This window comes from Suillus paluster, assembly GCF_016628075.1.
Source record: "Suillus paluster strain FC165 chromosome Unknown EDB91scaffold_10, whole genome shotgun sequence".
NCBI classification, from domain to species: domain Eukaryota; kingdom Fungi; phylum Basidiomycota; class Agaricomycetes; order Boletales; family Suillaceae; genus Suillus; species Suillus paluster.
In genome coordinates this window covers 813,151-834,759 of record NW_024537570.1, presented here as the reverse complement: position 1 = coordinate 834,759, position 21,609 = coordinate 813,151, and the positions used below count along the sequence as shown (strand labels likewise).

Genomic DNA, 21,609 nt, shown 5'->3' with positions numbered 1-21,609 from the left:
GTCCGAAGAATGAAATGACACGTAATGCTCATGTTACTGTAACATCAATGACGACGAATTCTGAGCCATCTCTGATGAAATCATTGCTCTGACTTCCTCTGAATTCCTCTTGTTGGGCCTCATCACGTCCGGAAGCAAGTTTTCGAAGGATCTTGCATGTGAGACCAGCTTCTTTGAGGTTGCACGAGAGGGTGGAAGTACTGACAATGATATCATGCCTGACTGCAAAGATATCTTCAACAGCTGTCAACAGTGCACATGTAATTGTTCGAGTATGGCCAGTGAGTGGAGATGGAGGCCTTGTGGCAGCACTGAACTCCTTGAATATCCGTCGCCAGCGGTAGCAGCTCCTCCCACTAATACCAAGTGCTTCACTTATATCCTCCAACTCCCATCCAGTATCTCAGAGTCGAATGGCATATTCTTTGATATCATTGCTGATTCTTCAGTTGACCATGGTGTATAGGTGATAGAGAAAGTCAAGTTCAGAGTCTCCTGGTGTTGTGAGCAATGTCTGAATAGCATATAAAAGCTGTCTCAGCGCCTAATGAGTGTCCAGGATGCAAATAGTGGTAGTCAGAGTGAACAATTTTGAGACAATTCAGCGTGCGATTACAGGATGATTCAAAATGCAAAAATTGTGTGAAAATTGCAGTTACTTTGAACACCCCACTACCTGAACGGATTCAGGGAGCTCAGGTGCTTACTTGCAGGACAAGTATATTTAATTATGTATTTGTATTTTTAAATAACAGCTGTTTACAGTCCAAAATCTGATTCAGAATTGTGTGAAGCGCCTCCAGAGGTGCTTCGATGATTCAATGTGATTCAACGTCAAATCCAATCATCAGTGTCCGAAATTGTTTTCTAAATCGCACACTAAATCATCTCAAAATTGTTCACTCTGACTACCACTATTAATTGTTGTATCAATTTCCTTTTTGGTCAAGGAAGTGGCAAAATTTTTGTGATTGGGTGACTTCCCGCAGCATTTAGAATCCTAAATATTGTTTCAAATCTTATTCATTGGAGATTCAGCTTGCAGTACACATAATCTAGAACCGCATTCCAAACCGCAGACCAATCATATCTAGATTCTAGATACATAATTCTAATTTCTAGACCTACAAATGGATGACGACAAAGTTAATCTGCACCAGCTATACCACATGATTGAGCTCATGGAGGATGAGAGAGATGATGAAGATGAAGTCCAAAGGCACAGGATAGCTGTACTTGGTGCAGTGATTTTTTCAGGAGCCAAAGAATCACGATGTGAACATCTCACACGCCAACAAGCAAGAAGAACATACCTCATTTGAGGTGACCTACTTCCCAATCCCCATGCCAATACTCCCTGGCAAGCTCTATACTTGGCTTGTAATGACCGAGCCTTCATCACAACCATGGGGGTTGATGTGTTGACACTCAATCACCTCCTCAGCTGGCTTCACAACCATTTGAAATACCACACCCATTCCCCGTGATGACATCCCCACCACTGCTGTTCCTCGAGCTTATTGCTGTTCACTTGATTCTGCAGGGGCCTTGTCCTTCACTGGCTTAATTCCACCATGCGAGAAGTCAGCATGATGCAAATTTTTGCATTAATCCCAAGCAGTCTCATGCTATCTGAATTTTGCACTTGCAATACTCCTTTGCACACTCAAGCACATTCCCGAAGGCATCATCCAGTGGCCTGCGGGCGATGAATTCCGAGAGCTAAATTATCTTATCACTGCACGTCATCCATTATTGAATGGTGCTTTTGGAACACTCGACGGACTTAATTTACCAGTGCAGACTTTGAGTGACCAAGAGATTGAGAATGCCACCTACAATGGTTGGCTGCATGATCACTTTGTCAGCTCTGTCATTGCATTTGCAGCTGATGGTCAGTCTGAGTCCTCCTTGTTATTGGCTCATTCCTACTCATTAATTAATGCAGGCAATATTATTCAATGTTGACTCAATGCCCCAGGGAGCTGGCATGACTTGCAGGTTGCACAGCTTATTTACGAAAAAAATTCACAAGGAGACACCCACTGGATATTACCTTGTGGCAGATACTGCCTTCCCTTGTGGAACTGACCAGATTGCTGGTCTCAACACGGTCCACATGATATTCAGTGTTAGCACATTCCTGTTCAACTTGTGCAAGCTGGCCATGAAGATTATTAATGGTTGCATGTGCATCACGCAGCTGAGTGGTCAGAGACATGACCTGCATGGACTGAATGGCATGTGCCGAACGCTCTTCATCTCGGACAGCCTGAAGGCAAGGATTGAGTGATGCAGAGATGGTTGTCAGAAGGTCAACCCCTGCACTGTGTGATGTGCGAGGGGGACAAGAAACGACAGGGGATGTTGCACAGCAAGCAGTGGGGCCAAGACAAGGCTCTTGGACCTCAAGCTTGATCTGAGTTGGCTTGGTCTTGGAAAGGACTGACACTGTCATGTCATCATCATCATCATCTGAGATTTCAACAACTTCATCAGCAAGTTCTTCATCGTCAAGATCACGAGTTCCAGCTTTCTCATTAATCAAAGTGTCAATGTAATGTGCTTAGTCAATGTAAGGAGGACATTCTGCATCCCCTGTTGGCTTCATTGTTCAAACAAACTTTGAATAATCCATTAGGTCAATGGCAAACAATGTGTGAAAGAAGACTTACTTGCTTGAATTTGAGTTTGAGGGACTTGGACAAGTGAGCTGGACAGTCATTGTCATTCACCCACTGTGCAAAGATTGCTTCAACAACATTCCAACTCTTCACACCCACAGGCAAACACGATTTGCAGGCATCGAGGAGAGCATCAATTTCATCTTCATTATAATTTGGTGCTCCCTGTTGATGGCCACATTTCTTGGATGAGTCAGAGGAAGTGGGAGGTGCAGATGGGGTCTTCCACTTGCAGTTTACCAGTGGGGCAGTATTGTCAATGGCATGTGCCTTGCCTTTGGCTTTGGCAGTCGGAATGACAGTGCTCATGCAACGGCTCCCTGTGATCTTTTTGGCTGGCTTGGCAGCATGCTCAAGCAGAGTGGACACAGGTGGAATTCATCCTCGTCATCCTCGTTGTCATAGTCCATTAACGAAGGGTCAATATGCTGCCCTTGCAGGAGTTGGGTATGATGGAGGAGGGAGAGGTGGTGGATATGTATATTGATTCTATAGGACATGTCAGTTTGCAAAATGTGAAACCTAGGACTCGGAGACATACCTGGGCAGGACCCTGGGGGATCATGCGAGATTCAAACCCACCAAAGGCAGCACTAAAGCCAGGAAGCTGTAACATGAGAATTTCAATAAGCACATTGATTAAAATGAACGGAAACGAACACACCTGGTTATTGGGATGGTTTGGACCCATGTTTGGAGGTTCACCAGCCTGATGCATGAAAATATTGTCTGCAGGGGCAGGTTGAGGTGGTGGGTGATAAACACGCATAGCACAAGAATGGTTACCTGAAATCACAAATGAGAAGGTCAGATATCCATCAAACTTTGTAGTTATTGAGATGACAAGATGTGCCCTGGATTATATAGATCATCAATGAAAATTTCCTACTCATATGCAACGGGAACTTACACAAGTGAAAAACTGTCTTTTGGACAGCTGAGATGGCAGCAGACATACATTTTGCCCTGAAAATGTGAGTTTGGTTGCACATCGTCAATGTGTATATGAAGATCTATGCAAGTGTACATTGTACAGAGGTTTGCGACACCGCCGTGGAGTTTGAATGCGATTTAGTCGAGTTTAACTTTATTTACACCAGGGTAAATGGATGAGCACGCTCCTCAGCAGCTTTGTCCTTCAGGTCTACCCGAAACTTGCCTTCATTTAGGGCCAGTCCCTTGACCACCTTTGGCCGATGCCCCGTTCATCATTCAGCATGTCTAATATGCCTTATGCAATCCTCATTGCCACCTCCTTTAGTGGAGTAAATGGTCTATGTCTAGTGAGACTGAGTGAAGCGGAGTTCCTCACCTCTTCTCACTTGAATTGCTTGTCTCACTAGGTACGCTGTTTCAGATTTGAGTTCCGTTTCTCTTCTCACTTGAATTACTTATCTTGCTAGAGTAATTTTGCACATATCTTTATCATATCGAAAGCCTTCTCATGTCTGAAACTGCCAATGGAACCCAAACCATTTCTTCCAACCTCGCTTCAGGAGACCATCAGGAGTTCGACCAAGACTCTGTCAATTGGTGTCTTCATTTCGTCAGAAACTACACCAAAGGGTTTATTCAGAAGGGAGATGCCCTTTTGGAAATCCAAACCATTGTGGGGAATTCCCCCACTGTAGGTGTAAAACCCTGTCCTTTCCGCATCGTCTCACATCAGTTCCGCATATTCCGCACGTTCCGCATTTCCCACGCATCGTCCGATGGGTTCTGCATTCCCGTGCATCCTTCGGAACCCACCTGCACTATCCAATATTCCTGCACATCATTGGACAACCTTCGCATGTCCTGTCCCCATCCTTCCAGGTCCATTGGTATGCTGTATCTCTCTTCCCGCTGTTCCTAACATTATCCAGATCACACTGACACATGCCCTTATGGCATGGACCCCTATTCCAGAGTATTGCGCCCATGTGCACTGCCTGCCTTCACTTCCGCTTCCTGAGAAGTTTACTACCTGTACCTCAGTGTTCCTGGAAAATAATCTTCCCTTTAAGTAGTGGTACTCAGGGCTTAGGTGTTTTTTTATTGAATCCCATCTTTTACCTTCCCACTTTTCCTTCGCCTTACTGGAGGACCACTTTGACTTATGCCCACTATCAATCTAACCTTGTGATATACTTCCCTCAACTTGACCTGTGAGTTCCGACAAATCAGTACGTTCCACACTTTATCCATTCGAGTTCCATTTCATTCCATTCCATTCCACTTGAGTTCTGCTTGGGTTCCGCTTGTTCCGCTTGTTCCGCTTGTTCTGCTTGTTCTGCTTGTTCCGCTTGTTCTGCATTTTTGTGGATCCTCATCCTACCTGCGGTAGGGTTGAATAGGGTCACTTAGACAGAGATTAGCACTCCCCAGTAGCAATACCCTTTAGGGTTGAACATGCTTGTTCTCAAGTGAGGCAGTAGGCAGCAAAGACCCAACTTTGTAGTAGATCAATTTCTCTCTGCTGCACTTGTTGTACCTACACCATCCTCCAAGCAGCGATTCAAGAATCAGAGACTCTCATGCAACTTGACTTTAAACTGGGATTTCAGCACTTCCTTGAACTCCTTGACCATGCCTCAGATGGGAATCAATCTTCCACAGACCAGGGAAGAACATTCTTTGATGAGCCACACAGAGGAGATTCAAAATTGCAAACTGGAAGTGAGTCAATTGCTAAAGAGAAAGAACTTCAAACAAGACTTCGAAAGTGAGTTCAAACCGAAGAGGCAGAGAGTGATGAGTCTGGTGATGACCATGAGTACGTCCTGCAAGGGAAAAGGCGAAAGCTTACTGCCGACCGAATCCAATTCTATCCTTGGCTCCAACCTGATCAGTTTCAGCACGTCTCCAGTAAAAGGGCGGAGCAACTCACTCTCGACTGTTATGAGGAGTGGGCAGAAGATTCAAGGTATTATTGAGGGCAAATTACAGCCACACCGGGATGTCCTAGTTTCCCATTGTCCCAATGGACCCTCTTACTTGAGGGACGAGCTCCAGATCTCAAGAAAGTCCTGTCCAGACATTACTCCACTGCTGTCGATCCGAAACAATCTCAACTCCTTGGAAAAGGATTTGAAATTACCTTGTCCCAACTGACTTCTACCTACAAAGTCAAAACTTACGGAGACTGGAGTATCACCACTGATCTCTGGGTCGAAGCTCTTACCTTCATTATGCCATGGAAGGAGCCTGAGTTGCGGGGATACAAATGATATCTCTCTGGATTCTTCGTTGATGTCCATTATAACCTCCACTCCAGAATCATCAACTTTGACAAAGCCTGTCGGCTCAAGATTGAGGGGCAAAAGTACCTCCACTTTGATGCCATCTCTGAATTCTGCTGACTCAAAACCACTCACTTATTATCACTCGGGATGGTCGCCTTCACTGAGCTACAACAACTCTCCTCCTCATCAGGAGAAAGAGGTTCAGGAAAGGGTTCAGGAGATGGAAAGAGATTTTTGCGCCCAGACGTGTCTGGACGTGGCAAACCTTGTCACAACTGGAACCGAGGGGCATGCGACAAGTCATCTGCTGACTGCATGCGGTTCCATGTCTGTAGCAAATGTAGGGGAGGACATAAGTGTGGAGACTGCCCCGTGGCAAAGGCATCTAAATGAAACTATCACTTGGGGTCAATGGTTTAGGAGGTGAATGATTTGGGGAGATGATGCTAAATCTGTTAGCAGAACAGCTCTATGGACTGAGACTGCAGAGCCTCTTCCCCGTCCTCCTCTTGCTGAATTCGAGAATGCTGCTGCTATTGCCACTATCACAGAAAACCCTCATCTCTTTCGTGTATCTACTCCTATTAATGTTGACCATTTCGAAACCCTCCTCTCTTGCAAACCATCCCAATCCTCCATTTGTCCATTCGGTTTGTCAAGGCTTGCAGGAAGGATTCTGGCCTTGGGCTGACACTCAAGTTGGGATCTACCCTACAACTTGGGAAGTTCCATCTCCCACTCCATCCTCAGAGGCTGAACATACCTTCCTCCAAGATCAAATTTTGAAGGAGGAATCAATTGGGAGATACTCTACTACCTTCAGTCCTCACCTTCTTCCAGGCATGTATAGCATGCCCATTCATGTGGTCCCAAAAGAAGGGGGTAAATTTCAGCTAGTTACCAATCATAGTGCTAGCAACTTTTCACTCAACTCTATGATGGTGAAGGAAGATATAGCAGGTGTGACTCTGGATAACGTCCAAGATCTCGGCGACGCCATTTGCGAATACCGTCAAGTTGACCCTAACAATGCCTTACTCATCTGGAAGGCAGATGTCTCTGAGGCATACTGTCACATGCCGATGCATCCACTTTGGTAGATCAAACAAGTAGTCACCTTTGAAGGTGAATGGTGGATTGATCGAGCCAATGTGTTTGGAGGTCGCGCTTCTCAATGTATCTTCCATGCTTTCATGTTGCTTGTAATATGGATAGCAGTTTTTGTGCATCTCATCCAAGCCTTTATCTATGTCGATGACTTGTTCTCGTTTGCCAAAGTGGGAGACTTGTCTTACTATGTCAAGTATCGAAAAATGCTTCACACGGACATGGTTGCTCTTCTTCTCCTTTGGGATGAACTAGGCATCCCTCATGAGGAATGGAAGCAGATTTTTGGGTCTCCCCTTCCTGTCATAGGATTTGATGTAGACCTGAATTTGATGAAAATATCGCTCAAGGAGGAGTCCAAAAGAGGTTTAGTACGGGAGCTTCAAAGCTTCGCCAGGTACAAGCAAAGGAAGTCGCTTCGGGATTTCGAACACATAGCAGATCCCTCAACTGGGTGTTGAATGTTTGTCCACTTCTGTGTCCTGGGCTCTTGGCTGTTTATGCCAAGATCAAAGGGAAAACTAATTCCAAGGGTATGCTATGGCTTAACCAAAGCGTCATTGAAGAGCTGCTTTGTGCAGCGTTTCACCTAGAACGCTCTGACGGCATCTACCTATTTAAATCAGTATCTTGGCAGTTCGATCCCCTTCCCTCCAACATCCTTTCAGTCTTTTGTGATGCTTCTGGATCGGGCATGGGGTTCTGGTATCCTACTCTCAACCTCAGCTTCCAATCTAATCTCCCAGAGCACCCACCTGTCCACAATATCTTCTTTGAGGCACTTTGTGTTGCCTCTGCTATTCAAGACACTGTTACTCGTCTTCTGAAGGATGGTCAACTCGCTGTCTACACTGATAGTCTCAACACGGTATATATGTTCAACTCATTGTCGGGCAGACTGGGATTTAATCAGCTTCTCATGGACATCATTGACATCATCCTTGCCTTTGAGGTGGACTTCCGGGTTTTTCATATATCAGGCAAGGATAATGTGGTCGCTGACCATCTCTCTCGCTGGTGGGCAGCAGATGCAATGAGGTGTTCACCCGGTTTGCAGATCTTACCCTTTCAACCCCCTCAGGATGTGCTGGGGGTATCTAAAAATGATTCATACATTGGTAAAGGCTAAGCAGCCAGTTCAGGCTGCTTGGCCGATGGAGTGTCTCATTTATGAGCGTTCCATTAACCTCAGCCTTGCCCTTGACAGGTCAACAAATCAAACCTACTCCTCAGCATTGAACTCTTATGTCACATTCTGTGACCTTCATCATCTTGCTCTACATCAGCAAACTGGAAATTTCCCCACAGACAATGCTATTTTAGACTGTTTCACACAGTAGCTCACAGTGCGGACAGACGCCACAATGGACATACATGCACAGACACATACTTTGCACAACCTTCCAATCACAGACAGAACTAGCCAGTTGCCAGCGGAAAACATTGAAGTCTGTAGTAATTTGAATTTTTAGCTAGTCAAATTTCCCCACAGACAATTGTTTTGCACAGTAGCTCACAGCGCAGACAGTACTAGTAGTGAAACACTTGAATTTAATACACGGTACAAAACACTATTGCTAAATTTTGACAAGGTACTACAGAAATTCTGCGACAATCAAATCAACATAGTATCTCACATCAATCTAGCTGAATAGTGATACCATGACTATCCCCTAACTCGACGAGAGAACCTGTGGCTTGTTAGTATAACACTGTGGATCTCAATGTATTCCCAGGCTTACCGTAGAGATGGTGCGCGCGGTGAGAAAGACCATGCGTTTTAAAAGCGATCCGCATGTATCCTAATCCTACATCCACCCGGTCGAGTTTCTGCTCGAAAAGACTTGACTTGAACTTTGATAAACTCACCATGAGTTTGAGCTCATGGACCACACAGTCAGCAAGCGACTTTTCAGTGAGGAGCTTCTCTCGTCTAGCCCTGGCGAGTTCCATGACAAGGTTTGCTTCAAGATCCTCTGTATCATCGATGATCTGTAAAATTAAATATAGTTATTGATAGAAACATAGTGCTACTACATACCATGGAACCAATAGCATCAGCGATATCATACAAGTCAGAGACACTGGCGGCGCCAGAATTTCCAGTTCGGCAAGTGTCTGATGGATGCTGCTGAGTGTAGCATGGAGAACACCAATGGAGTGCCTTATTTGAGGTAGACGGAATGTTGTGGTGGATATTGAGACTGACAGGCGAGGTCGACATATGTTACTATGTACTTTAGTATGGTGTACTTGATAGAAAAAGCAAATCCAGAAATTGCCGGAGTCAATGCGAGTATTAGTATACTGTCTACATACCTTTCCTCTGTAACTCATGTCTCTCCAGTGTCCGTCCTGTGGCAAAGATGGATTCAAAACCGACACCGCTGTTGCCCATCATATGAGCCAGCCTTGTTCTGGATGCAATAGTTGGCTGGATGAGTTAATTCGGCTGAAATCTCACCTACCACCTGAAGATGATCCTATGGAGTCAGATAATGATGTCAGGGGTTCATACAAAGAGGATGATGATGATGTTTATTTTGGAAACACTGATGATGGTGGTCGGGGCTCACCTGTAGGTGGAGGATGGGATGAGGCTAGCGGAACCCCAATGAAGGATATTGAAGAACAAATGCACGGTGAGGTTACCGACTACTTTCCAGGTGCTGCAGAGACATATGGCATGGGCCATATGTTCTTGGGCCTGTTCAACACCAATGAAAATAGTGTCTATCACAAAACAAACCTCTACTATCCATTTAGCTGTAAGCAAGACTGGGAAATTGCATCATGGTTACTGCATTCCGGTTTGAGTATGGGGAAGATAGATACCTTCTTATCGCTCAAGATGGTGAGGAATCAGCTGCTTTATCCAGATCTAACTCACTAACTAATATTCAGATTAAGGACCTTCCTTTGTCGTTCCGCTCGGCCAAGGAGTTACGAGGACAAGCAGAAATGTTACCCAGCGGCCCACGTTGCATTGCATTCAACAAAATCACCCATTATTTTATACTGGCACGATCCACTGGAGTGTATATCTACTATTCTCAACCATCCTCTCTTTCATGATCAATTGGACTTCACGCCTTGCAAGGTTTATTCCATAGTGCAAAGGCTCTGTCGTGTGTATACCGAGTGGATGACAGGCGATGATGCATGGAACATGCAAGTAGGTACCTTCGCATAGTATGTTAAAGTCTTATTAATTTTCAATAGTCAGCGCTTCCCCAAGGTGCTACATTGCTTGGGACAATATTGTCTTCAGACAAGACAAATATCTCAGTTTTGACAGGCAATCACGTTGCGCACCCACTCCTTGTCAGCCTTGCAAATATACACATGAACATGCGACTCAAATCATCATCCAACTCTTTCATACTCACCGCCCTGCTGCCAGTTCCGAAGTTTCTCCACAAGAATAAGTGCATGTGTGGTGTATTGGCGGATCACCTCATTCATCAGTGTCTAGATATTGTCCTCAAACCGCTCAAGGAGGCCACTCTGCGTGGTGTAATGCTCTTGGATCCCGTCAGACAGAGCCAATATTGTTTTCCTCCACTTGCAAGTTATATCGTCAATACTCTCGAAGCCATGATGTTGGCCTGCGTTGGTGGAAAGACCTCTCTGGTCACCATGGCCATGTACAAGCAATTTGGAGACTCCTTTTGCCATGAACCTCGCACGGCGTCAACCACCCTTGCACAACTATCCGTCATTCGCACACAAGCCAATCCATCTGATCTACAAGCCTTCTTTCAGGAAGCGCAAAAATTCCCCTTGAACAGTGACTTTGAGCCATTTTGGCAGGACTGGGTGATTATAGATCTGTCCCGCTTCTTCACACCCGAGACACTTCACGTCCTTCATAAGGAATTTTGGGATCATGACGCAAAATGGTTAATATTTGGTGTTGGGGAGTTGGAGATGGATTTCCATTTTTCCGTTTTGCAGCCTGTCACCAGTTTTCAGTGTTTTGCAGAAGGGATCACAAAACTCAAACAGGTTACGGGTTGCTGTCAACGAGACATCCAATGTTCTATCATTGCAGTTAGTGCAGATGCAGCACCCCATGGAGTTCTCATCGCCGTACGCGCACTCATGGATTTCCGCTATCTTGTACAGTCACCATCCATCGACGATAACAACTTAGTGCACATCTCAGCAGCGTTGAACGAGTTCCATGCAAACAAAGATTCAATCATTGATGCTGGGGTTCATCGTGGCAAGGGCAACAAAGTGATCAATAATTGGTACATACTGAAACTGGAGCTTATGCAGAGTGTTGTACCCAGCATTAGGAACTCTGGAGTCACGGCTCAGTGGTCTGCAGATGTTACCGAGCACGCGCATATCACTGAGATTAAGGACCCAGCGAGATCAAGTAACAACAACAATTATGATCCGCAGATATGTCGCCATCTCGATCGACTCGATAAATGTCTTCGGTTCGAGCTCGCTACCACCCTTCTAGATGAGAAGCAGAATGTCAAGGCATTAGCCAATGCAGCAGGGAGTCATATGGATGACGAGGACGCTGACAACGCTGATTTGGATGACAATATACCTGTTGAGTTCTTATCTACAATTCAGCATGGTCGCTCATGTCCAATTACGAATCATTTTGCAATCGCCTGGGTCCTGCAGCACAAACCTGTGGGCTCTGTACCTCTACCATTGTGTTCGTTTGTTGTTGGGCGCACCACCTTTCATTTAGCTTATAAACCTTCCATCCAAAGCATCACTATTGATGATGTCGCCCTCAAATTTGGCTTGCCAGATTTGCGACCAGTGCTATCTGATTTTCTGCATTATGAGGCCAGTTTCGGATGCGATGTGGGGAACGTCCCCACTGTAGGCCCATATCCCGCATATTTCCCATGCCTTCCCACCATTTTCCCACGCGTTCCACTACCCATCCGCATCTTCCCCGACCCGTCCGCTACACGGAACCAAGTGGAACCCAGTGGAACCCAGCGGAACAATCGCGTACCACACGCATTATATTCCTTCAGCCTTCGGAACATCCTCCTCCATCCTGTCCATGTCCTTCCATCCTCGCTGGTGAGTACTAGCTATGTTCCCCGTGTCACTAACATGTTCCTATCTCATTTCCCATGTGTTACGGTACTTATACGGATCCTTCTGCTACTCGGGACCGATTCCTTATCTCACAGCCTCACCCGGTTGTAGCATATCGCATTTCGGAACCCCTTCCTATATAGATAGCAATAGATGGGATCTTAGTTTTTACCTTCTGATAGACTCGACTCCACTTCCACTTACAGAGTACTTCCCAGTACTCCACTCACTGTTTAAAATATCTTCCCGAATCTATTCCTGATCACATTGCATTGCTCCCGCCCCCGTGAGTTCCACTCGAAACGCCCGACATCGGATCCGACGACTTGGAGCAAGTACCAGACACAAGCCTGGTCCGACTTTGCCCAATCATCCTCCTGCAGGCTCGTAGTTTCTTTTCCCTCCATTCGTTCCCCATTAGTTCCGTTAGTTCCCTGTAGTTCCACTCGTCGCGCGCTGAGTTCCGCTCGTCGGGAACCCTCCGCATCTTTGTGTTCCCAGTCCTAGTAAGGACCGGAACCCTTCGGGTTGCTAGACAGAGTCTGGTCATTGTTTCCTCGCACTTATTTGAGGACTCGCTACCCAGTAGCAATCCCCTCGGGACGAGTATAAGCCTCGCACCCTTGTTAGACTCCTGATTCACACAGGGTCTATTTTCCTCACCCACAGCGACCACACCCATGCAATAGGCGGCCCAAGGAGAGCCGGACCCAATTCTGCGCTTCCTTTTGAGAAAGTTCAAGTATGGTTCAAACTTCGCTTGCAAGATACGGAATTTCACAATGTTCACAATATTCGGCCAGCCCAGACTCTCAATTGTGCGCCGCCAAGTGAACCTGGGACACACGGTCATTATGATTCAATCATTGTCAATATCAAAGCGGAATACTCGTGGCCTACTAGCGGTCTTCAAGGCAAGTCATACTCATTTGTCCTTCCCCAATGCCTGTTATTAACCTCATCCCTCAGGACACACTGTTGTCCAAATCAGACTTATTTTTCGCCCCCTCGGCAAGACTGGCACACAATGGGCATGGCGAGATCGGTTTCTTACCTATGTTCATCGCTTCAACATCATTGGTATCCACAAACCAACTATGCAGATGCATGTCCTTAAAAGGGCAAGACGGTCTAACGGGACTTGCATAGGGGATGTTGTACTGATTTCATAACTGCATGCACCCGTTAATCTAGTTCCTCAGTTTGGTGCCGCCGCAGACAATCGCCTTACCACTTATAATAGTGTTGAGCATGCGTCGGAGTTATGGCTAAATCGTTTTTGGGACAAAAGCACTTACTTCCCTCTTTCAATGTAGTTTTTATGGAAGAGTTTGTATCACTTTTCACTATACTAGTCTTAGCTTTGTGGCTCGAGTTTGATTAGAGATAAGAAAAATTTGCACATATTCCCATGCCAACCTTTGACCGTCATCACTGAGTACAATGCCCTCCAAATCTCTCAAGTCAAAATCAAAGTTGAAACAATATTTCTTAACACTAGCGGTCGGAATAAAACTGGGATCCTTCATCAAAGTTCCTCTAATTCACGATGTGCTGACGATGGACAGGCTAACTACTCAAGAGCTGAATCAACTAGTCCTCGAGGAGCCCACAAGTCATATCAAACGAAGCACCCCCATCGGATATCTTCTATCCATCATTTTCCAATCCTTCAAGGTTCAAGCACCTTGTGCAGAGGATCTTCGGATCCCTCTCTCTCAGATTCAATATTGTAACGAGCGGATTGATAATCAGTTTTGTCAACATCAACTGACAGACTCTGTGGAACTTTGGGATAGCAAAGTGAAGATGTGGAACTGGGGGCTGCCAGATCCACCCCAAAAACAGCACAAAAATAAAAAGGGTGAAAAACATGAGGAGGGACAGCTGAGGGGGGGGGGGAGTCAGGCACCCAGAGGCAGTGCTTCCCATTCTAACTTGACTACTGAGCATGTAGTTGTGGGGCTTTTGAACGCCCTCACGGCAGCACTTTCTGAACACGGTGGACTCAAAACTAAGCAAGCAAATTGTGTATGGAGTGGGGCCCACTCAACCACCCCAATCAAGGGAGAAGACATCCCCCGCAAACCTGACATCGTTATGTCAGATGAACCAAACCCTGGGTGGGCAGGCATCAAGGTGGTCACTGAAGTAACGAGCAGCAAGTACCGGCCAGGGAAGCGTGCCGCAAAATCCCTTGATACCAAGGCATACATCATCTTGAAGCACCAGCCCTGGAGGCACTTCACTCTCATGCTATCTTTATGCAACCACTATCATGAACTTTGTGTCCACATATACGACCACTCTGGTTCTGCCGTATCCCCTCCATTTCGTATCAGCCAACAGAAGAATGAATTTCTGCAGATCCTCTCGGCTATTGTCTTCAGCAATGGCGAGTGCATCAGTTTCGATACGATGATGAATATTTGACAGCTCAAACTCCCTGTGTTATCCCATCGTTCCATTCCTCCTAGGAGATTGCGTGTTCAGAAAAAGAGGGACACCCATGGTGAATCTGGTACACGGGCCAAGACAGGAGATGCAGCATCAGGCGAGTCAGAGGAGTCAGGTGAGGAGTCAGGCGAAGAGTCAGGCAAGGAGTCAGACAAGGAGTTGGACAAGTCAGGATACAAGTCAATGTCATCATACAAACCTTCACCCTCACGTCGCCTAGACACTCTCAGTGGTGATTCCTCAGGCTTATCAAGCACCTTCTCCTCCCTTGAACGAGATGAGCGGCTTGATATCAGGACTGGTCTTCCTACACTCCCCTCTGAACTGCTTCCCTCAGCCACTCCTGCCTCGCTAGCTCCTTTTATTGCCCAACATTTCATTCCTCCTCCTCCGAATTTGTTGCCAATTGGTGAAATTCAAGTCAACGACAACTGGTATGATATCCTGGAGGTTTTATTTTCGAGTCATGGCCTGGTTGGTCGTGGCACCGTTTGCTACTTGGCTAGAAAAGATGACGAAGAGTACATCATCAAGGACCACTGGGTCCTTGGGAATGCAGACGATGAAGATATCTTAAATGAGGTTGCTATGTTGAAGAAGATGCAGGGTGTCCGTGGCATCCCAGAACTTGTAGAATTCAGCAAGGTTAAGCTGTCGACTGGTGAGGTCGACAACACGAAGATTTACCGATATCAAGAGCTACCCAGCTTAGTCGGCACTTGGTGCACTCATTTTCAGCTCGTCATGAAGCCCTGGGGGCGACCTTTGCATAAATTTCGAACAAAGGTGGAATTTATTCAAGCTATACGCGACATTGTGGCCAGTAAGCATCCCTCCTTCATGATATACATGTTGATACTAACCGGCGATTGTTCTCCCAGTTCAACAGGAAGCGCATTGACAGGGTATCTTGCATCATGATTGCAGCCTCCACAATGCGATGATCGAGGATGCCGACGGTAATAGCCTTGGAATGTTGATTGACTGGGAATTCGCTGTAACTATCACACCAGAGAATACATACGCTATCGGTGGAACAGTAAGTGGATCATTGATCCAGGAGTAAATTCACTGACTCAACTTGCAGGGCACAATTCCATTCATGTCTTGGCAGCTCCTGCAGCAAGTGAAAAAGATCTTGGTCTCCGGCACTGCAAAAAAGGGGTGTCGTCATCATCACCTTTGGCAATTGAATTCATCAAGCAAGACTATTCAGATGATCTCGAATCACTATTTTACGTCTTTTCTTGGATCTGCATCGAGTACAGTGGCCCTCTTGGCGTAGAACGCCATTTGAACCCTTCGAAAGCATGGCTTCCGCATGTGTGGAGCAACCGGAATATCGGGGGATGCTTTGAGAACAAGGTCGCATTTTACACAGTGGGCGAGGGTGAAGCTGCACTCCAAGCGCAGTTTGATGGCTACTTCAAGGATCTTATTCCGCTTGCACTGGAGTGGATGGACCTCCTGAGGCTCAATTTTTCAGTTCAGATCAGCAGTGTCAATGGCCAGGTTCTCCACTGACCCATTGAATTTGATGCGCTGCTCAAGATCCTGGACAAACATATCACCGAACTTCTTAAGGGCAAGCCTGAGCTGGCCCCTGAATGGTTGCTCCACAAGAGGTTGGTAGATAAGCATAAGCAGGACGTGCATGCATCAGGAGAGATCATGAAGGTAAAGGAAATGGACTGCACCGCAGTGAAGAAGCGCGGTCTGAATGACGAGTGGACTGTTGAACCTGTGAAGAGGAACAAGACATCGAACTCAGGGTAGCTAGGCCAGTTTTGTCGTCAATCTTGATTTCATTCGTGTACACAGTAGTATATGGTTTTCGCTCGCGAAGTGTTTACGTTTTTGCATTGTAGTATTCATTACATGTTTTACCCCTTCTTGCCATCAACTCAGAAGTAGTGACTCATTGCAGCTGTTCCCACAAACATGTATGTAGTATTACTAACGTTACAACATTGAGCTTGTTTTCCTCACGCGATCCTCCATTCGACTATATTCCTGCAGGAATGTGGTCACTTACACTGCTGGTCAAGTCATACTGCCTATGAGTGTGACATGTTGCTCGGTTGAGTCAAATCCCTTAAGAGTTGAGTGTATTTTGTCTGGGTCTTGTCGCTTATATACCTACTGGTGTTCCTACCCTTTGTCAGTCTCAATCATGCCTCCTCGTCCCCGAGCTACATCTAGCCCAAAAGGACGAAGGCAAAGCGCAAAGTTGCGGAATCTGGTATCCCAGCGCTCACTGGGCAAGGAAAGAAGGTGCAGACAGCAGATGAAGTTGGTTTGGTGTCGCTGCAGCTATCTTCCGATGTCAACACTCTCCCCATTTGTTGTTCTGGTCGTCCTGGTGCAGGTACAGGAGGAAGGAATGCTCAACTAGAGAAAGTTGGTGCAGCTCTGGTGGCCCCAATGCAGACAAGCCAACCTAAGGGCTCCACGACCCTCACACCAAATATCTCAGCAAACCCTCTTGCTCCAGAATCACGTCGAAAGGGCCATGGCAGCTATCCACAGGTAAGCTCAATTTTTTATCCATGCAGTTGGGGCTGATGTTAAATATTTAGAAGCCTCCTCCGCTGTATAGCGTCTCAAACGGTATGGGCTCTACCATCACAAGTTCCCGTCAGAAGGGGAAAAAAAGCCAAGGTGAGGCATTTTTTCTTTATCCATTCCTGGTGATACAATGATCAATCATTCAAATAGACATCTTCTGTCCCTGACCCGCAAGCCGAACTGGTGAGGAACATCATATCGTATTTAAATCAAGCGTTCATTTTTACTTCAGGACATCGCCCGCGGCGAGTCAAGCTATCAATCATTGCAACCAGGTTTATCACTCTGCGAAACGGGTGGATGCTTCAGATTTCAAACACCTCAAGGCAGCCCACCAATCGTGCCACCTGGAACAGAGCCAGATCTGCAAGCGCTTAACAATTCTTATGTAGCAATCATGATGGCCAAGAAAGACGCTAAGTATTGTGCCTGCAGTGCTGTTCAAAGCCTTGCTGGAGGCCATCAGTCTTCTTCTAGTGGGCCAGCCAATGATGATCTTCTACAATCAGTGCCACCTTCAGCCACCTTAAACTTACTTTCACATCCTTCATTCACTGCGTGCATTGTTCTGACTCTTTCTGAGAACTATTTGGACCTGTCCCTACGAACAGTCGGCTCTGAACCTGGGACTAACCTTTCATTGCAACAATCTGATTCCGAAGATTCGGATACTTCAGGCTCTGATGAAAGTGGCGCGGGTGGTGAAGACGACAACTATTCTACTGACAGTGATAATGCTGGTGAAAGGGAGTTTGGTTGGGCTGAGGTTGGCGAGCGCCATCGTGTACACCCAGGTAAATGCCATCTTTGCATATGATGGTCACCATGGTCACCCTGATTATTTCGTAGGTTTTTCTTGGGAACCAGAACCTTCCCCGGTCCATGTTACTTCCACTCTTGCTCCCAACTTCGACTTTCAATACTCCCACGACAAAGATGACATGAACACCGAGCAAACATTAGCTTTTGACAAACCATTGAGTAATGAGATTGCCTCAGAGGGTGCTCGACGTGTCCCCGAAGTCTCTGAACTTGAACTCGGTGGTTCTCAGGTGCGACACCAGTCTACCAATGAAACTCAAGGTATTCAGGAACCTGACGGCTCTCAGGTATGATGTCCCGTCTGGTGGCATATCCCCAAGCACTCAACAACTACTACATTTCCAGCCTGCAGATGTAGCTGACGACCTTTTAAATCGGCATCATAAGAAGAACGGGTGACCCCATCTTCCCGACCCTGCTTCCCTAGAACTCTTATGCCATGCAGTCATGACAAAGGATCCGAAGAATGACAAGGGTCCAGTCAACACGCAGCAACCAGCTAAAGCCAAATGTTCACCTGATGGGCCGAAGCCTACACAGCTGGTGTTCTACCCAGCCCGCTGGAAGAGTTTCCTTGAGGACGCAAAAGAAGAGTGTCGTACCCAGCATGCACTAGAGAACCCGTTCCCAGCTCAAGTTAAAGACTCGCCAGGCTCTGTCTCTGAGGCCCTTTTAGCTGTTCTTTACCAGTGGGATATAGCCGGTAAACAATTTGAACCTGGTAAGCTTTGGTCTTCTCCAGTGCATGTGTATCTGACCCAAGTACCAGATTATTGGCCTATTCACAAGCCCAATATGGCAAAACTCGTAAGTATATCATCACCGGTCTTTTTGTTCGCTATTCTCTCATACTTCCTGTCATCCAGTTATATGAAGATCTCTTGACTTGGCACTCTGAGCTCAAGAAGAATGTCACTGCAATTGCCTCAACCATGCCTGGCCTCGTCCCCCCATCAAATATCCCACCTCAAGAACGTGCTTCATGGGTGGAAGGTGCGGCTACTGAGTTAAAGGCAGGCTCAAAGTTTCTACGCGACGGTACGGACGAACAGGTTTGCTGCCCGTATAATTTTATGAGTATCTAAATCACAAGGCACTGCAGGGAAAAACATGAAACTTTGCCAACCCTGCGCTCCACAACGCCGTCATCGTGTTCATGTACACTGGACTGTATAGAATCGCTCGAAGACATCCAGACATTTTCAGCAAGCAGTTGCCTTTGTCATGCTTGGCTTCGGTCTCTGCTGCAGTATTTTATTATTATTATTTTCACATTCAACGACAAACTAACTTGTTTCATAGTTCGTTTGCATTCTCAATGGCCTCACAAAAAATGGGAACAGAAAATCATCCCCAAAATTCACTGCCAAGGAATATCGCCCAACCTACACATCTGCACTAAAGTCGCTCCAAAACATCATGGAACATCCTTATCATGGTCCCAAGTTGGTCGAGCAGCTCCAATCGTGGGCTGAGGCTGGATGGCAAGGATATGCTCTCGTTTCTAACAAGTCTAGCACGCTAACTGTATTCATGTAGGGCGGCATCTTGCAAAGTCAATGGCAACAAAATGTCTCACCACGTTGATATTGAGATCGTGCTTGATTGAGGTTGCTCGTTTCCCCCTGCTTGTAGCTCACTTACAGTTTTCTACCTATTGCGTTATCGCATGATGTACTGCACTGCTATCTGTTATCTAATCAATATATGCTGGATATGAATTGAATTTTCATCTGTTCGTGTCCAGTGAGACTGGAAACCCAGAGGATTTTGTCTGGTATCTCAAGACACAGGTAATTTCTGAGTACAGCAGTGTGCTCTGTAGAGTTTTGTACAGAACCCCACAGAAGAAGAAGCCTCTGTGCAAGCCTGTAAAGTTGGGACCAAGCTGTGTGCCTTGTAGGCTGTCCGGCACTGTCCGGCACTGTCCAGAGTGAACTGATTTGCTGATGTAGATCCGTCAATTGATACACTCTCACTGTTTGTCACCTTTATGGCGGCTCATATCAACCCTCGCTCTGTTGACAACTACCTCTCAGGAATCTGCAGCATCCTGGAGGAGTTTTACCCGGAAGTCCGTCAAAACAGGTGCTCTCGTCTTGTATCTCGCACATTGCAAGGAGCTAAACGTTGGTATGGAGTACCTATTCGGCGGAAACTCCCTCTATCCCGTGCAGATCTGGAGAGCACTCTTGCAACCATTCCACAGCCACCTAGTCACGATGATCTTCTCTTCATCGCTCAGCTCTTCGATGGGTTTTATGGCCTCTTGCAACTCGGTGAGCTCATATGGCCAGATAACTCATCCCTACAGTCTTTCAACAAAGTGACACTGCACACTTCCATGGTGCTTGCCGACTCTCATCATTCCTTTGTCCTTCGACAACACAAATCCAACGTCCAATTCAAAGGTAGCACCATCATCATCCAGCGCACTGAGTCTGCTGATCCTCATCGTGCTTTCCTATCCTACATCACATCTCACAATAAACTGTTTCCTTTCAACAGCTTTCTCTGGCTGCGCAGTGACGGATCTATTCCTACACGTGCGTGATTCATCGCTCGTCTGCAGGCTTTGTTTCCCGATTCCATATCGGGTCATTCCTTGCGGGCGGGCGGGGCTACATCTCTTGCAGCATCGGGTGTTTCATCTGACCGCATTCAAGCCATGGGTCATTGGTCCAGTGATTCGTTTCAAATTTACGTACGAAAAAACCCTGCACTGCTTCATGCACTTGTTTTCAACGGGCGATCCATCCATGATCCCGTCACCCCATTTTGTTCAATCTAAAAATATTTCATTAAGTCTCCTTATCTTTATCTTTCTTACCTTTATGTTTATGTTTATTTGCTCAGTGATACTTCAATTTATCTCCACACTCCTCTCCCTCCCTCCCTCCCTCCCTCCCTCCCTCAAAATAGCTGGAGTTATAGCGTTGTATTTTAGGTACAGACTCGAGTTTGGGGCTGTTTGTTCCCGAATCCATTGGGGGCACCTTGTTCACGCAACGGGGTCCTCATTTTGCTGGCTAAATCCTCGTCGTCTGCGTTCCAACGAGACTTGAGTGAGGACAATTAGAACACGATTAGAACACGATTTGAATCTAGAAAGGGGGTCCTACCCCCCCCTTCTAGATATCAATCTAGAACTGGGTCAGTTTGACGTGCGGACTTGCAAAACACTGACGTTTGACAGCGGCACGTCGGCAGGAGAGGTTTAGATCCACTATTTAGAACTAGAACAGCGTTCTAAACGCTGCGGGAAGTCATCCATTGACATTAGTTTTGCAAACAGCTGTAATATTCAATCCTAGTTATATAAACACCCATGCAACATGGACTATAACCATACTTTGATACACCATGGCCTAACCAATTACCTTCCCAATCAGAATTATCAAGACCGACTACCAACCTCAGTGCTCTCTAGATCTCATCAATCAGAATCATCGAGACAGACCCTCAAGAGGATCGACCGTCCACCGATCAACACCTCATATCACCAGCCTTCTCCAATCACTCTTCGAAGCACCAGATCTGATAGCACATCATCAAGCGAGCCAGGTGTCGAAAAGAGCGTCCCTCGTAAGCGTCGTCTCAGTATCACGGCTTCGGATCTCCCTCCTCGCCGCGCCCACCCTTACTCCCGCAGCCATAGTGGA

At 46.3% G+C, this 21,609-nt stretch overlaps 7 protein-coding genes across 7 annotated transcripts; 4 read left to right on the top strand and 3 right to left on the bottom strand.

The window, feature by feature from the left end:
- Positions 1–28: 28 nt before the first annotated feature.
- On the bottom strand, positions 29–394 carry EDB91DRAFT_1048188 (uncharacterized protein; the record flags this gene model as incomplete). Its single annotated transcript, XM_041313374.1, has 1 exon — positions 29–394. A coding segment is annotated over one exon (366 nt), but the record flags the coding sequence as incomplete, so codon positions are not given.
- Positions 395–1,544: 1,150 nt separating this feature from the next.
- EDB91DRAFT_1005713 (uncharacterized protein) lies at positions 1,545–1,899 on the top strand (the record flags this gene model as incomplete). Its single annotated transcript, XM_041312313.1, has 2 exons — positions 1,545–1,583; positions 1,723–1,899. Coding segments are annotated over 2 exons (216 nt in total), but the record flags the coding sequence as incomplete, so codon positions are not given.
- Positions 1,900–1,958: 59 nt separating this feature from the next.
- On the bottom strand, positions 1,959–3,453 carry EDB91DRAFT_1079658 (uncharacterized protein; the record flags this gene model as incomplete). The annotated part of the gene is made up of 5 exons (XM_041315154.1): positions 1,959–1,985; positions 2,093–2,536; positions 2,676–3,023; positions 3,226–3,291; positions 3,349–3,453. The coding sequence occupies 5 exons, from the start codon at positions 3,451–3,453 to the stop codon at positions 1,959–1,961; spliced, it is 990 nt and encodes a 329-aa protein (XP_041180547.1).
- A 5,098-nt stretch (positions 3,454–8,551) lies between these two features.
- EDB91DRAFT_1115923 (uncharacterized protein) lies at positions 8,552–9,432 on the bottom strand. Its single transcript, XM_041317948.1, has 3 exons — positions 9,057–9,432; positions 8,758–9,007; positions 8,552–8,706 (listed from the first exon to the last, which is right to left on the bottom strand). The coding sequence occupies exons 1-3, from the start codon at positions 9,237–9,239 to the stop codon at positions 8,654–8,656; spliced, it is 486 nt and encodes a 161-aa protein (XP_041180546.1). The 5' UTR covers positions 9,240–9,432; the 3' UTR covers positions 8,552–8,653.
- EDB91DRAFT_1235850 (uncharacterized protein) lies at positions 9,351–13,416 on the top strand (the record flags this gene model as incomplete). The annotated part of the gene is made up of 8 exons (XM_041321377.1): positions 9,351–9,525; positions 9,598–9,869; positions 9,975–10,190; positions 10,238–10,549; positions 10,670–11,840; positions 12,748–13,014; positions 13,070–13,257; positions 13,303–13,416. The coding sequence occupies 8 exons, from the start codon at positions 9,351–9,353 to the stop codon at positions 13,414–13,416; spliced, it is 2,715 nt and encodes a 904-aa protein (XP_041180545.1).
- Positions 13,417–14,740: 1,324 nt separating this feature from the next.
- EDB91DRAFT_1048415 (uncharacterized protein) lies at positions 14,741–15,478 on the top strand (the record flags this gene model as incomplete). Its single annotated transcript, XM_041313399.1, has 1 exon — positions 14,741–15,478. The coding sequence occupies one exon, from the start codon at positions 14,741–14,743 to the stop codon at positions 15,476–15,478; it is 738 nt and encodes a 245-aa protein (XP_041180544.1).
- Positions 15,479–18,394: 2,916 nt separating this feature from the next.
- Positions 18,395–20,501, top strand: EDB91DRAFT_1245448 (uncharacterized protein; the record flags this gene model as incomplete). Its single annotated transcript, XM_041322547.1, has 7 exons — positions 18,395–18,668; positions 18,717–18,754; positions 18,814–18,999; positions 19,250–19,482; positions 19,695–19,740; positions 19,795–19,846; positions 19,903–20,501. The coding sequence occupies 7 exons, from the start codon at positions 18,395–18,397 to the stop codon at positions 20,499–20,501; spliced, it is 1,428 nt and encodes a 475-aa protein (XP_041180543.1).
- Between the last annotated feature and the right edge of the window lie 1,108 nt (positions 20,502–21,609).